The following is a 16,686-nucleotide window of genomic DNA, read 5'->3' as shown; positions in this document are numbered from 1 at the left end:
AGATCTGGTCCTATGGCGGAGATATATCAATGACATTTTACTGGTATGGCGAGGGACGAATGAAAATTTACATGGGTTTTTGTCTTTTATTAAAGGGGTTATCCACCATATGGTGATTTTAGTACGTACCTGGCAGACAGTAATGGACATGCTTAGGAATGATCTGCGCTTGTCTTGGGGATAAATAGCTATATCGTGAGATTACCATAATACTGTGGCTAGCTTTTTGTGAACTGGTATTTCCTGTTTGACTTTTTTTTTTCCTACAAAAAAATCCATCTTCCTCCCTCCCACACATCAGCCACCCCACCCATTGAAACAAATGAGCTGCATCCATTCAAATCAGTGTGGTTTTCAATTAGGGTGCCTACAGCTGTTGCAGATTGATCGCTCTCCCACCAAGCGATCCCTCCACCCATTGAAGCAGACAGGCTCCCTGTCATCAGCTGACTAGTGAGTCAGGTCTCGGCCATATTGCAAGCTGGGAAAAATCTGAGACAACAGTCCTTTTGTACGCTGTTAAAAATTAATATTGGGGTGGAAATCACAGAAGAATTGTGAGAAAACCGTCACACACAGGTACAGACACTATTATGAACTACACTAACTACAGCCCCTGTAGCATAGTCAAAAACAAATCCTGGAATACCCCCTTAATATTAACGATTTTAAACCTGAAATTTACCCCTCCGACTAGTGTTTCCTATGTGGAATTTTTACATCTAAAAATAACAGTAGAAGGTGAGAAATTGGAAAAGCAGACTTTCAAAAAACCAATATCAAAAAATTCACACATTTTATTTGAAAGTTGTCATCTGCCCAGATAGCTTCTAAGTGTCCCTCAGGGACAATTTAAGAGATTAAAAATAAACTGCACAAACAAAGAGAGATTTGAAGAAGAAGCAAAAGAATTAACCAAAGACTTTATACAAAAAATTATCCAGAGCACTTGAGAAAATAAGACAAGATAGAAAATCATATTTTTAAGAACGAGAAATGGAAGATGAAAACGAACAAACAATGAAGATAATTTTACCATATAACAACAGTACAAGAAAGTGGATTATAAATAAACACTGGCCCCTACTAAAACAAGACAAAACCCTAGCACTGTTATTGACAAAGCAAAAATGACATACACCAAAGCACCAAACCTAGGAAAAGCAACCTAGCCAAAATTCAAACATCAACCCGCAACAAACTTGGCTATCCTTGAAAGATTTTTTTCTTCAGGTGCAAAAGTTGTAACAGCTGTAAGCAAACAAAATTTCAAAAAAAGACAAATTGTATCCTCAACGACTAATTCTCACCAACACAAAATTGATGAACTACTGACCTGTGACAGTACTTCAGTTATTTATGTAATAACACGTCCCTGCCAAAAACAATATATTGGCCGCACTAAAAGAAATTGAACCCCTTAAGGACCTGGGGTTTTTCTGTTTTTTTGTACTCTAATTTTCCCCAAAATCTACGACAGAACTGAAAAAAATATATAATAATCATTGTGCGACAAAATTGAAGAAAAAACACCATTTTGTATTTTTTGGGGGCTTCTGTTTCTAAGCAGTACATTTTTCGCTAAAAATTACACCTTCTCTTTATTCCAAACCTCTTGAAAAAGGGAAACCGAAACGATCGTAGGGGTCGGTCGCAGAGTTTGTTATCCCACATGGGTAAGGTTACACGTTGATTGTCATTGAGTATTTGGACATGTTGTCCCCACTATCATTGTTAGAGATGAGCGAACTTACAGTAAATTCGATTCGTCACGAACTTCTCAGCTCGGCAGTTGATGACTTTTCCTGCATAAATTAGTTCAGCTTTCCGGTGCACCGGTGGGCTGGAAAAGGTGGATACAGTCCTAGGAAAGTCTCCTAGAACTGTATCCATCTTTTCCAGCCCACGGGAGCACCTGAAAGCTGAACTAATTTATGCAGGAAAAGTCAGCAACTGCCGAGCAGAGAAGTTCGTGACGAATTGAATTTACTGTAAGTTCGCTCATCTCTAATCATTGTATTTCACTATGCATTCCTAGACCTGGCTATATATCAGCCCTAGGTTATATTAGATGTAAATTTCTATGTTTCATTATGCAGCACTTGTATGGATAGCCCACAGTTGCCAAATTATTTATTCCATATATTGCTATATATAGTGTGCGGACATTTTTATTTGCTCATTTGCATGTATTTTTTCTTACTCTGCGCCAGTTATTTTTGTGTTGGATTTCTATTGCAATACTTCATTTTTTTGAATTTATATGTTTTTTTATGTAAAACATCTCAATAAAGATTTATATGTTTATACTTAAGGTGGTGTTACAACTCCAATTTCTCTGTATACACTTCTCTTTATTCCGTAGGGCCATATGATTAAAATGATACACTACTTATATACCGTATTTTCGCCCTATAGGACGCACCGGCGTATAAGACGCACCCAATTTATAGGTGCAAAATCTAAAAAAAAAAAATAAAGATTCTGAACCCAACAGTGGTCTTCAACCTGCGGACCTCCAGATGTTGCAAAACTACAACTCCCAGCATGTCCGGACAGCCGTTGGCTGTCCGGGCATGCTGGGAGTTGTAGTTTTGCAACATCTGGAGGTCCGCACGTTAAAGACCACTGGTATAGGAGGTAATACTCACGTGTCCCCGCCGCTCCAGACCCGTCACCGCTGCCCTGGATGTCGCTCCATCTCTGTCGCCGCCTCCCCGTGGTGTCCCCGACTCTCGGGACGTCTTCTTCCACACTCTCCTTCGCCGTCATCACGTCTCTACGCACGCCACTCCTATTGGATGACAAGACGGCGTGCGAGACGACGTGATGACGTCAAAGGAGAGCGCCGGTCAAGCAGGGGATCCCGGCACAGAGCAGACACTGAGGAGGCAGGTAAGGTCCTGTAAGCTGTTCGGGACCACCGCGATTTCACCACAGCGGTCCCGAACAGCCCGACTGAGCAGCCGGGTTAGTGTCACTTTCCCTTCAGACGCAGCGGTCAGCTTTGATCGCCGTGTCGGAAGGGTTAATACAGGGCATCACCGCGATCGGTGATGTCCTGTATTAGCCGCGGGTCCCAGGCCGTTGATGGCCGCAGGGACCGCTGTGATAGGCGTGTATTCTCAGTATAAGACGCACCAACTTTTGGGGAAGAAAAAGTGCGTCTTATACGGCGAAAAATACGGTAGGTTTGATTTTGTTGTACTTCTGGAAAAAATCATAACTATATGCAGGAAAATGTATACGTTTCAACCTGTGGCCAAGAAATAGTTATCTTTATGCTCACACAGACTTCCCTCTGCAGATACTCAACTGAACAGCAGCTTATGCCAAGAAAGGATTCTATCCTGTAATGTTGAATTCACACACGAGTAGTATGATTGTACCTTGACATGTTGTGAAACGTGTTCCTCATATTTTTCCTGGTTCTTAAAGCCTCGATCACAGGGGTCACAGAAATATGAATAAACAGGTTCTTTTCTCTTCTTTTTCTAAAACCAGAGAAAATATGCATGAAATATTAACAGGTAAACTTAAGCATTGTATTTTTAAAGAGAAATCATTTAACTCCTTAAGGACACAGCCCATTTTTGCCTTGAGTACACCGCAAATTCACATTTTTGAGCTTTTTCATTCAAAGAGCCTTAACGATAATGGATATTCATAGGTGGTCTGGACAGAGGAGGATAAAAACAAGCAATCTCCAGGTAGCAGAGCGGGATCAATGGAAGCGCTGAGACCAGATAAGAAGTTAAAAGGATTCCTGAGGAAGCGGGTGACGTGAAACGCGTTGCATTAAGGGAAATAAATCCTTTTAACTTCTTATCTGGTCTAAGCGCTTCCATTGATCCCACTCTGCTTCCTGGAGATTGCTTGTTTTTATCGTGATTTTATTTCAGCGGGACGAAGCTGCAGAGACCCTTTGATGATATGCCCTGTTTCATTGTTGTACTTGGTTGGAGTACAACTTCATGTGGTAAGCGCAATTCACACTTAGCGTTACCAACTCACCTTTGGTGTTACACTACGGAGCGCATCCGTTTGTGCTTTTTTATTTCTGGACAGAGGAGGAAGCAGGGCTGTATGAGGGCTCATTATTACCCACAGTGAAGTTAAGAGTTAGTTTGCATATTGCAAGATCGTTCTATATCTTGTGAATGGCTGAACAGGCTGGGGTAAGAAATACATCATTTTACTCATGATCACACATACTAACCACCTGTATTTTCAGGTTAGTGGGGTTTGCATTGGCATAGCACTGATGAGTACAGTCAGACCCCGCCCCACCATGACAGTACACACAGTGGGGGAGATTTATCAAAGCCTGTGCAGAGGAAGAGTGGTGCAGTTACCCATAGCAACCAGATTGCTTCTTTCATTTTCCACAGGCCTCTAAAGAGGCCTGTGGAAAATGAAAGAAGCAATCTGATTGGTTGCTATGGGCAACTGCACCACTCTTCCTCTGCACAGGTTTTGATAAATCTCCCCCAGTGATTAGAGCTTCAGTTTTTTCAGTTCGGAATCCAGAGTAATCCTGCTGTGTCCAGACAATTATATTAAAATACAAATATACATATGTTAATATGGGACTACATCATACACTATACCTTATGGTCATTGTTACCATGCCAACCATTTCCTTCCTGTACATGTCGACTGTGGCCATAATGCCTAGGCCCCACTGAAATAGCACAAGAAAGTAAATTAGAATGAAAAAAATAAATAGTGTTACATTTATATTAGCTGTCTAATGGTAACAATACATTCTTTATAGGCTCCACATGCCCAGTCCCTGGTTTTCAAAGTAACAAAACAAGCAAGGAGACATTTCTCATTACTTCGAGTAACATGAATGGTGGTTTGATCCATTAACGCCTTAGATACTACATTTGTGTCATTAGAGCAGTAAGTGTTGACATAACATAAAACGGATCTGCCAATAGAAGAAAAAGATTTACAGAATTTGACAAGCAATAGCAATCTCAAATAGATCCCTGTACTGTACTAATACCAGCGTATCTGAAAGCAGGTACACCAAAAAGGATCCGGCACTGTATCAGTCCAGAGAAGGATTCCCCAACCGTAACACAGGGGGAATTTATCAATAGTGTCAGTTTAGCCATAATAAATTCCCCCACTGTGTTAGGGAATACAGAAGATTTAGGGTCTATTCACACATACAGTATCCTGAACATATTTGATATGCAGGATTTGAAGCTGAACCAGATTTTATGCTGCTTCATAGGGATGTCCCAATTAAAGATGAGTGAAGTTACAGTGATTTGATTCGTCCCAAATTTCTCGGCTCGGAAGTTGCTGACTTTAGCCTGCATAAATTAGTTCAGCTTTCAGGTGCTCCGGTGGGCTGGAAAAGATGGATACAGTCCTAGGAGAGAGTCTCCAGCCCACCGGAGCACCTGAAAGCTGAACTAATTTATGCAGGCTAAAGTCAGCAACTGCCGAGCCGAGAAGTTCGTGATGAATCAAATTACTTTAACTTCACTCATCTCTCATCCCAATACTGATACTGGTATCGGTACAGATACTGGACATTTGCAGGAGTACTTCTACTCGTGCAAATGTCCTCGATACCTGCTGGCGGTCACCCGAGAGCGCTGCTTTTCTCCCAAATAATTATTAGCCGCTGTTCTGTACTGTACTATCCTGCGCCCAGGCTGCAAATACAAACAAAATAAACTAACTCACCTTCCGACGTTCCCCGTTACCGACCTCACTGTCCCTCCGATGCGGTTCTGGGGATTGGAACGTCACAGAACCGTCGGCCTATCACCGGCTGCAGCGATTTCCCGCCTCGGCCGGTGATAGGCTGAGCACATTGTCATGTGAGGAGTCGGCTGGCTTCTTACATGACAGTGGGCTCAGCCTATCACCGGCCGAGGCAGGACATCACTGCAGCCGGTGATAGGCTGACGACTGACATTCCCTTCCCCAGAACCGCATCGGAGGGACCATGAGCACTCGCGGGTGACATGATTAGTTCCCCAATGTGGCGGACAGCGCAGCGCCGGGCTGATAATTCAGAAGAGAAGTAGAACAGTGCCTGCAGGTCACATATGATTAGTAGAGATAAGCAAACTTACAGTAAATTCGATTTGTCACGAACTTCTCGGCTCGGCAGTTGATGACTTATCCTGCGTAAATTAGATCAGCTTTCAGGTGCTCCGGTGGGCTGGAAAAGGTGGATACATTCCTAGGAAAGAGTCTCCTAGGACTGTATCCACCTTTTCCAGCCCACCGGAAAGCTGAACTAATTTATGCAGGAAAAGTCATCAGGGGGGGGGGGGTGAAGGGGCCCAATCGGGACTGCGGTATGGGAAAAAATTCATGTCATGCAGGAAAATAATTTCAGTATGAACTGGTAAACCGCCCAGCACTACTATATAGTCCCACATACTGGGAGTTGTACTTTCCATTTTGGCCAGCTGCAATCACAGAATGTCAGGGCATGCTGGGAGTTGTTAGTAACAAAAAGAAATAAAATAAAGCGATCAAAAAGTCACAGAAACAAAAAGGGTACTGTGAAAAACTACAGATTGGGGCACAAAAAAATGAGCCGTCAGACAGGCCCATGTAGGGAGAAAAATAAATAAGTTAAAGCAGTCAGAATAGGACATTTTCCCCGCATGGTTATCCTGTGATGTTAGGTATAAATAATTATGCAAATTAGCATGGCCGGTATTTTATTTTTGCAAGAAAGGTGCCAACCCTACATGTGCCTCTAGCCCACTGGGTGCAATGCGTCCTGCTGCACTGGTCACCCACCGTTTCGCTGCTGGTATCCCTGCTGTGATCCCCACTGATTCCACCCTCCATACCAAGGTGCAGGGGGTGCTGCTGATGCCCAGAGCGCTGGGGGTCCGGTTTGTCCAGGATCCGGGGGAGCGGAGAACACCGGAGGCCGCAGGACAGGAGGAGGGTAAGCTGCATGCTGCTCCATGATAACAGCGTGCATATGGCGCTCACTTCCGGGGGACATATAGCGTCATGACACGGGAAAGGATTCTCCTACAGGTCAGCGGGATCAGGATTGGATGGTCCAGTTCATGACCCCCGCTTAGTCACATAATATGGGCATACAACTATCAATACTTGTTATATATCATACACTGCATGTGTAGTGAGAACAAGCGGTGTGCCAGAATCAAAGATGGTGGCATTCGGCTTTGCGTGTGTCACGTGGTCGTCTATGGAACGCACACGTCATTTCAGGAGCGACAGCTTGTGTGGCTGTGGAGCTTGTTTGCGTTCACGTGTCATATACGGCGGTGACACGGCGTGGTGTTTATCGAATAAGGTGGTGAGCTCGGTCAGTTCTGGGGAGGAACATACGCTCTCCGGTATCATACATGGCGACATAGATGAGAGCGGAAGTATCGGCGCCTTGTAGTGACGTCAGTCATTTACTGCTCTGTTCAAGATGTCCCGGGATTTGATCGGTCCAGCGCTGCCTCCAGGATTCTGCGGCGGTAACGATCACGACGATGAGGGAGAAGGTATTAAAAGACTGTATTTTACTACCGAGCCAGTGTTTACCAAGGTGTGACATAACTGCAACGCCCATGATGCTATCACAGCCTTCGGGCATCATGGGAGTTGTAGTTCGGCAACAGGAGAGCACTGTGCTAAGCAATGTACCTGTTGAAAGTGTTGCATAGAAGTAAAGTATACCAGTATTTCCCAACCAGGGCACGTCCAGCTCCTGCAAAACTACAACCCTCAACGTGCCCGGACAGCCAAAAGCTGCCCGACATACTGGGTGTTGTAGTTTTGCAACAGCTGGAGGCACCCAGGTTGGGAAACACTGCTCTAAAGCTATTTTCTCCAACCTGGGGCACTCCAGCTACTGCAAAACTACAACTCCCAGCATGCTGGAAAACACGTTTGGGATCAATGCTGTAGAGGTATTAAAAAAAAAACCAGTATATATGAAGAAAAAAAAGCTGGCCTCTGGTTGCTGTGGTCACCTGCTCCACCTCTGCGCAAGGTTTGCTAAATCTCCCCCATTGTGTTTAGAGGGAATTTGTCACAAGCGTCAGCCACACTAACCTGCTGGTAAAGGCTAATAGTGCAGGTGACACTGACTCCAACTCTGTTTACCTTTTATCTATACATGGCCCCCCCACACACACACATCACATGACATCATCACAGGTCCTACACCTTTTAGCATGTAGCAGATAGGGTGTGTTCACACAAATTTTGTAGTGTACGGTTGCTGGATCGGGTTGGGAGGTGCGAAAACCAGCCGCTCCCGTATACCAGCTGGATCCGGCCCGAATTCCATTCATTTCAATGAGCCGACCGGAGTCAAACACTTGACTCCAGTGATCTCATTTTTGCCCTCATGGTATGCCACGGTTTTAGGTCCGGTCAGAAAACCATATACGGGGCAAAAATGAGACAACCGGAGTCAGTGTTTGACTCCGGTCGGCTCATTGAAATGAATGGGGTTTGGGCCGGATCCAGCTGGTATACGGGAGGGACTGGTTTTCGCCCCTCCCAACCCGATCCAGCAACCGTACACTACAAACGTACTGTGTGAACACACCCATACAGAGAAGCAGAGGTCTCCAGTGAGTGTGCAGCCAGGACCTTCTCTGTATCTGCTACATGCTAAAGGTGTAGGACTTGTGATGTTGTCACAGTCATATGACCAGTACATGTGGGGCGGGGGTCAGCAGTGGAAGATAGAAGAGAATGTGGCTAAAAAAAGGACATGTTCTGATGATCATGTGACGGGAGTAGGCAGATCTACAGATTTTTGTTCCTTGTATAGAATAAAGCTCAGGGCCATGAATATTTATGAAGGGGCGGTGCACAGGGCTAAGTTGGGTGGGCAGAAGAGCACACCAATGGACTAGGAACGCCTCCAGTGCACCAAAGCACTTCATTTTCATATTTGTAAAAAAAGGTAACTAGCGCTGGAATCAGCAGGATAGTGCAGGTGACGCTGGTGACAGATTTGCTTTAAACTAATAGGTTCCCTAAAATTATCCAGTTTTATAATGTAGCTTTCTTAAAATAATCCCAGGTTTCCCTGACTTCTGTGCACGTTGATTCCCCAGAGCAGTGTTTCCCAACCAGTGTGCCTCCAGGTGTTGCAAAATTACAACTTCCAGCATGTCCGGACAGCCTTTGATTGCTAATACTGTTCAGTGCTAGGCATAGGACATGGCACTGATCAGTATTATCGGTCATCTTCTGCTCTGGTCTGCTCGATCTTAGACCAGAGCAGGAGATGCCGGGAGATGGACGGAGGCAGGTGAGGGGACCTCCGTCCTCCATTACAGATGATCTGTACTGATAGCAGCCGGAACCTGCCGTGTATGACGCGAGCACCGCTCCGATGCTCACGGTCATACATAGGACGTAAATGTACGTCTTGGTGCGCGAAGTACCGCCAAACCAGGGCGTACATTTACGTCCGTGGTTGTTAAGGACCAAGGGCGTACCAGAACGCCCTGAGTCCGCTCCCTTTCTATAACGCGGGCCCCGCATCATAGCGGGTCGGGCCTGGTCTCTAACAACGGGCGGGACCCTTTAGATGCAGCATTCACAGTTGATTGCTGCATCTAAAGTGAAAGTAAACTACCCCCGACTAGCTCAGTGGGCTGCTTGGGACCGCCGCTGCGAAATCTCGGTGTCCCTAACAGCTGCAGGACATGAGGGTCCCTACCTTCCTCTTGTGTGTCCGATCGCCGAATGACTGCTCAGTGCCTGAGATCCAGGCATGAGCAGTCAAGCGGCAGAATCATTGATCAATGTTATCCTATGGGGGCTATAACATTGCAAAAGAAAAGTGGGGGGGGGGGTGTAAGTGAATAAAGATCATTTAACCCCTTCCCTAATAAAAGTTTGACTCGTCAAAAAAAAAAGTGTAAATAAAAATAAATATGTGGTATCACCGCGTGCCAAAATGTCTGAATTATAAAAGTATATCATTAATCTGCACGGTCAATGGCGTACGTGCAAAAAAATTTCAAAGTCCAAAATAGATATTTATATCATGAAAAAAATTAATAGAAAGTGATCAAAAAGTCCAATCAATACAAAAATGGTACCGCTAAAAACTTCAGATCACGGCGCAAAAAAAAGAGCCCTCATACATCCCCATATGCGGAAAAATACCTCCTGCACGGCACACTGGCTTTCCACAGGAACAGAGCATGTTGACCCCCACACGAAGCAAAGGTCGACACGCCCCCTTCATCAATCTCTATGGGAGAGCATGATATACCCGAACGATTTATCTCCGGCTTTCCTGTAGAGATACATAGAGGGGGCGTGATGGCCAGTGCTTTGTGCAGGGGTCGACACGCTCCACTTCTGGGTAGTGTCGAGGTTCTGTTTAGAAGATTGCGAGGGGTCACAGCAGACAGAACTCCCCGTGGTCAGACACTTATCCATTATCCAAAGGATGGGGCATAATGCATGATCAGGATTTTTGATCTAGGACTTTTATGAGGCAGAATTTGCACATTCACTTTTTAAAACAAACAATGCACCTTGGCTTCTCCATCGAGGTGCAATAAGTGCCATTTAATACTTACTTCCTTAAAAACTAAGCATTTTCCTAATATACCTCATTAAAAAAATTTGATTGCTAAAGTTGCGAAAAACAAGTTAAAAAAAAATGGCCACTAGGGGGTCTTTTCTGCAAACGAACCCAAAAAATTCAGCCTTTTTGGTCCTTTTTGGTCCCCCATCTCTGAGGGGAGGTGGGGGGGGGGTTCTCGATGCTGTTCCTCAGAGCACAGATAAGATGCAGACAGCTTGCAGCCTCTTCAGGAGAAGCATTCACATGCACAGTTAAAAGCAATACAAGGTGCTAAACTATTATTTAAATGCAAAATGGTTTCTCTTCTCAGTAATTTTATGAACTTATGATTTGTGTATGTGCAGCATATAGGTTCCACATGGCTACTTTCGTATTATAGAACATCTTTATTCTTTGGCAGGTTTTTCTTCTGTCCTTGCACCATATAGTTTCACATGGCTGCATTAGTAATATAGAGCATGCATTCAGCCAATATGCTTTGCAAAAGTAAAAATGTTTGTGCAGATCTAATGACAGGGGAGGGGGGAGGAGAGGACCTCATCATGCTCCAGGGGAAACGCTCCTAGCCTTTGAGAGGAATTCAGAAGACTGATCAGATATCCATAGATCAAAAGGTATTTTACATATTAACATATGCATATTATGCATACAGGTCTTAGGGCACATTGCTACACTGATTTAAGCATTAAAAAAAAATTCTTACTAATGACAGTAACGCTTTAACAATAACAGCAATGGATAAGTTAGAAAACCACAGCCAATGTTATGGGCTTGCTGAGACTTTATAGTAAAAGTAGACTATGACTTGACTCTGACTTGACTTTAGGAGTGATGACTTACACTGGTACTTCCCAACTTTCGCTGAGAGCATAGAGGGACAAGCCACTCCCCTAACCTCACCCATTGTCACACCCCTAACCAAACCTTCAGTCACGCGCTAACCATGCTCTTAGTCACTCCCTAAGCACGCATGCAGCTGCAGAATGGGAATATGTTTTTAACAGCAATAATGTCAGTCTGTGACCTAAGTTTAGGAGGACTTTATACTGAGAGACTGACAACAACCATCAATACCACTACAGACCATATAAGCGATTACATAGTTATATCAGGTGACGTCTTCTCTCATCGGCTTTCTTCACTTCCTTTTTTCTTCTCCGTTTCAGACCGCCCCAATGATTCCTTTCGGCAACGACTCATCTCTGGCGAACATGGCGGGAACTTTTTCAAGAACTATAATGCCCCCTTAGTAGTTAGAAAGTCCCTCCCATTGCATAGTTAGGTCGCTCCAGTAATTAGACAGGTCCCTTCAGGGAGAGTTGTCTCGGTAGGTAAATCCCCCAGATAACATCTGTCGGCTGCTGCAGCTCAGCGCGGCCTCTTCTTCTGGTCTTTCCTCTTCCTGTGTGCTCTGGCATCTGATGATGTCACTCATGCGCTGAAGCACAGAGGATGGGTCCAGCCTCTTGCGTCTGCTGGCTAAATGAAGCCACAGGCACGAGTGATTGACATTTTGAGGAGCCAATGGCTCTTCACCCTGACAAACTTCCCACTGAGTTCTGCATTTAACTGTATGTGACTCATTAGGTACATACAGTTGAACATGTTACATGTGGGGGCCGTTCTGGGACGTGGGACATCACCCCAATCCGGATCGGGGATGGTTGGGAGTGTGATAAGGTGACAAGGAAAGGGTGTATTTCCTTGGCTCACCCTGGAGAATCTCTCACCTGCTGCTTAATTAATGAGGCAGCAGGGAAGGGAGGTGTGTATATAAATGGAGACTCAGTCTTATCTTGGCTCTTCCTGGGAAACGGCATGTCGCTGAAGGGGGAGACACACGGACCCTGTTGAGCAAGCACACAGCTGAAGCTGTGAGTGGTCCAAAAAGTGGTGTGAACTGTGAGTAGCAGGTTGCAGGAGTCACATGTTTTATGCTGGCTGAGGGTAGCTCACCAGTTAGTAGTGAGGGCATGCTTACATGTATAGTCAGTGACCAGACGGTCTAGGACTTTTTGTTCCAGAGGTATGTTTTGTTTTACCTGCAACCTGTGGAAATAAAGCTGGCAAGGAGCCAGACTTGTATGCGGAACTGTGGTCTGCTGTGTTATTGTGAGGAACGGGTCCCGTGGCAAGTGACCAGGACGATCCGAGAGCTAATCCCTGAGATGGAATGTCACAGGAGGTATGAACACTGACTATTTAGTAGAAGAGAATTAGAGAGGGCTGCCACCAGTGAAGTCCTTCACAACAGTGTTCCTATTTAGTGCTTACTGCCAGGGGTAATAGAGCAGATATATGTGGGCAGAGGATCATCACACCTTCATCCTGAGACTTGAAACCTGGGTGGTGGGATCCGTGTGAGGATGAACAGCCATTCAAAAAAAAAAAAAAGACTACAAGGAAAACTGAAGGCCTAGTCCCATGATTTAACAGAGCAGGGTGATAGGACACCCTTCCTCACTGCTAACCAAGTCCAGACTACCACACTGAGGGATCTACCCTGTCTTACCAGACTAGGGTGGAGGCATGGCTGGAGGGCCCTGATTGGCTCAACTGCTGCTGTGGCTTCCTCACTCTTCCTTGACAGAGAAATACAGTTAACGCATATAATTAAAGGCACACTAGCACAACAAGGTTAGATAGCACATTTAAAGCATTTTTATCACTAAACACATTAATACGCAAATTTAGGTGGTGGAAGTGGGCCTCATAGCATAACATCCACCTGATAGAGCAGGTAGACATGGGTGTTTTGCTCTGGGATACCACACACTTCAACACTTGGTACAGTCCAGCTCAGCACACCCCATTGTCTTTAGGGTTAGTTGGGTTCCACCTTGTGTCTGACATTTTACTTTAAGTGGGCACTCTCATAAAAACTAATTTTTGCTATTGCACTTTCTAATATGCAGTACTTTGTTAAAAATTTTTTTAGTTTTCTATGTTTTATTTGTGCTTAAAAAAAGCTCAAGAGCAGAACTCTATTGATCTGTATGAGGAATCTAATGACTCCTCCTAAAAGTCCCCTAAGGGACTAATAAAGTGTAGTAATAATAATAATATAATATAGTGAAAAAAAAGTTTAAAAGACACACATTAACCCCTTCCATATAAAAAGTTCAAATCACCCCCCTTTTCCTATATGAAAACATGTAAACATAATAAAAATATATTTGGTATCACTGCGTGCGTAATTGTACAACCTATTAAAATATAACATTATGTATCCCATATGGTAAATTACGTAAATGTAAAATAAAAAACAATTTTTATAAAGTAAAAACAAAAGGAAAAATAGCCAGCACAACAACCTAATACACAGGTGCCCGCTGCGGTGGCAAATACAAAATGTACAAAAAAGAAAGTTGTAACAGCACTCTTGGTCAAAAAATGGAGGCTCTTGGCCCACTTTTTGATCAAAATGTGTCCCCCCCCCCCATCCACCACGCGGAGGTGGTCTCATATCGGATGGGACCCTAACATAACTCACCTCTGCTGTGCATATAGCCTCTGACTGTGTGACATTGTGACATGTTGGATCAGCCATTGACTAAACCACCTCCAGTCTGAGAGGGGTGGGGTGCACGGCTAAAGAGGGTGCCACACCCCCAGAAAAAAGTTAAGAGATTAAAAAGTCAGATCATAACCAAAATGGTACCGATACAAAACACAGATTGTGGCTAAAAAAAATTAGCCCTCATACAGCCTCATGCGAAAAAATCGCAATATATCGTCTTTGAGAAAGAATCGGGATATATTGTATTGTCCTACATGTATCTTGATACGTATCGTATCGCCAGATTCTTTCCAATTCACACCCCTAGTTACCTGTATAAATAAAAAAAAAACCTGGAGTGTACATTTATTTTGTGCCCTGTGTTTTTTTTCTTTTTGGTTACATATAATTATTTCTCAGCTATAAGAAAGCCAAATAAAAAATATTCAGGATTGTTTCTGGCAGTCTTAAATAAATCTTCAATAATGCAAATACTTTTTAAAGGGGCCAGGCTTTCACAAAAAGTTACTCGCTTGTCCAATTCACTGCCACTCTTAGGCCAGGTTCACACTACAGAATTTCCGAGCAGAATTCCACATTGCAATTTTGCTTGGAAATGAGCGGTGACGCGTATGTCCGAGCAATTCTAGGGCCGGTTGAATCGGTGCACAGATTGTTTGCCAGAAATGTCCCTGGACATTTTGCAGTGCGAATGCCTACAATGCCTTAATCCCCACCGGTCTCTATGCTAGTCCTTCTCTCCCTACAAGGACATCTCTGCTCATTCAATCACCGGCCACAGAGATGATCCACCGCAGCTAGATATTGGCTCAGCAGAGATTTCCTTGTAAACAGAGGCCTAGAGTACAGTCTCTGTGTACATGGCCACCTTAGAAGCAGCAGGGATTGGGCTAGCTCCTGTTTGTGTCCCCACCCTTAAAGGGGGTACTCCACTGCCCCAGCATTCGGAACATTTTGTTCCAAACTCTGGGTGCGGGGGTCGTGATGTCACGCCACGCCCCTTCAATGTAAGTCAATGGAAGGGGGCATGGCATCCGCCACGCCCCCTCCCATAGACTTGCATTGAGGGGGGGGCGTGACTTCCCGAGGGGCGTGGCCGTGACATCACAACCCCCTCAGCCTGCACCCAGCATACGTAACAAAATGTTCTGAACGCGGAGTCAGTGGAGTACCCCTTTTAAAGGGAATCTTTATCAGCATGTGCTGGCTGTGAAGCAGTGCTGTGGGTTACTGTGACAGACAGCATGTAAGATGTCTTTGCTCCCAACAAAGCTCTCCCAGGGGATTACAAACAGTAAAGGTCCTTGTAATCCGCGCCACCTGCACTATGAGAAAAACAGTTAAAGGGCACCTCTCATCAAATAAACTTTTGATATATTTTAGATTAATGAATGTTGAATAACTTTCCAATAGCATGTTAATGAAAAATATGCTTCTTTCTATTGTATTTTTCCCGATCAGTCCTGTCAGCAAGCATTTCTGACTCATGCTGGAGTCCTAAACACTCAGAGCTGCCAGCCTGCTTTGTTCACAGCCAAACAGGCTGTGAACAAAGCAGGCTGGCAGCTCTGAGTGTTCTCCTTTATGAACAAAGCAGACTGGCAGCTCGTAGTGTTTAGGACTCCAGTATGAGTCTGAAATGCTTGCTGCCAGGACTGGTAGGGAGACCCCTAGTGGTCATTTCTTCAAAGTGGAAAATTAAATAGAAAGAAGCATATTTTTTTATAACATGCAATTGTAAAGTTATTCTGCATACATTAATCTATAATATATCAAAAGTTTTTTTGATGAGAGGTACCCTTTAAAACACAAAAAGTATTTGAACCCATCCTTGCGTGGCTACAATACCGAGATCTCCTGTTTATTTCTGAACTAAAGTATTGCTGTCATTTAAATAAATTTATGTCTTCTAGTGCATTTTACTCCTTCTAAATTCAGATGATTGCAGAAGACAGAGTCCCTATTATGTCTATCTAGCCAGTCTCCTACAATGAGATGGATTGAGCGCCGAGTCAATAACAGTAAAATAACAGACAGCATTCAAGTCAATGAGATCCATCGGGACCCGGCAGTGTCGGTTGCGCTCCAACCCGTTCATGATCCATTCGGCACAAAATGGGTCTGGGCACAAACAGAGTGAACCTAGTGTAACCCTGAAATTATATTTTAGTAGGAGGGGTTTTAGGTATTTCAACACAATATGGACATCAAAGGAGATCCTTGTCTGTAAGGATGAATGATCCTACTGCTTTTTGTTTCTATTGACTTGGACTGTTCTGCATAGTTGCAGGCCCAGCGTTGCCTCCTGGATACAAGAGGAGTTCAGATTCATCTGAGGACAGTGATCAGGAGACATCACACAGCCACCGGCACCATAAGGAGAGAAAAAACGAATCACAAAGGTGCGTTTAGCTATAGATTTGTCTAGAGGTTTATAGAAAAGCCATTTTTTGGGTGTTTTTATTCATTCTTCTTTTTTTTTTTTTTTGCAAAACTGTATAAGAAACATTGCATATCCTAGGCTGATTAGTGATAACAGCCTCGAATGGCATATCTCTGTCTTTGAGATGGCATCGAGTAATAC

At 44.1% G+C, this 16,686-nt stretch overlaps 2 protein-coding genes across 5 annotated transcripts in view; one reads left to right on the top strand and one right to left on the bottom strand.

The window, feature by feature from the left end:
- Positions 1 to 7,144, bottom strand: part of NUFIP1 (nuclear FMR1 interacting protein 1) — a 33,355-nt gene extending 26,211 nt beyond the window's left edge. The window contains exons 1-3 of one of the 3 annotated variants that reach the window (XM_056555419.1): positions 6,787 to 7,144; positions 4,611 to 4,684; positions 3,390 to 3,494 (exon numbers count right to left, since the gene is read on the bottom strand). In XM_056555419.1, coding sequence (XP_056411394.1) covers positions 3,390 to 3,494; positions 4,611 to 4,684; positions 6,787 to 7,000 — 393 coding nt within the window. In that variant the 5' untranslated portion in view covers positions 7,001 to 7,144. Of the gene's footprint in view, positions 1 to 3,389; positions 3,495 to 4,014; positions 4,182 to 4,610; positions 4,685 to 6,786 lie in introns of those variants that run through there. The other 2 variants (XM_056555420.1, XM_056555421.1) reach the window with 2 other exon arrangements.
- Positions 7,145 to 7,287: 143 nt separating this feature from the next.
- Positions 7,288 to 16,686, top strand: part of GPALPP1 (GPALPP motifs containing 1) — a 33,484-nt gene continuing 24,085 nt past the window's right edge. For both annotated transcript variants that reach the window (XR_008888487.1, XM_056555424.1), the window contains exons 1-2: positions 7,288 to 7,517; positions 16,387 to 16,504. Coding sequence is in view for 1 of the 2 variants with exons in the window: in XM_056555424.1 (XP_056411399.1) it covers positions 7,442 to 7,517; positions 16,387 to 16,504 (194 nt within the window). In the remaining variant the exon portion in view is untranslated. The remainder of the gene's footprint in view (positions 7,518 to 16,386; positions 16,505 to 16,686) is intronic.

The sequence above is a fragment of the Hyla sarda genome, chromosome 2 (assembly GCF_029499605.1).
Source record: "Hyla sarda isolate aHylSar1 chromosome 2, aHylSar1.hap1, whole genome shotgun sequence".
In the NCBI taxonomy this organism is placed as follows: domain Eukaryota; kingdom Metazoa; phylum Chordata; class Amphibia; order Anura; family Hylidae; genus Hyla; species Hyla sarda.
The sequence above is the reverse complement of the archived record's forward strand: the minus strand, read 5'-3'. Positions and strand labels throughout refer to the sequence as shown.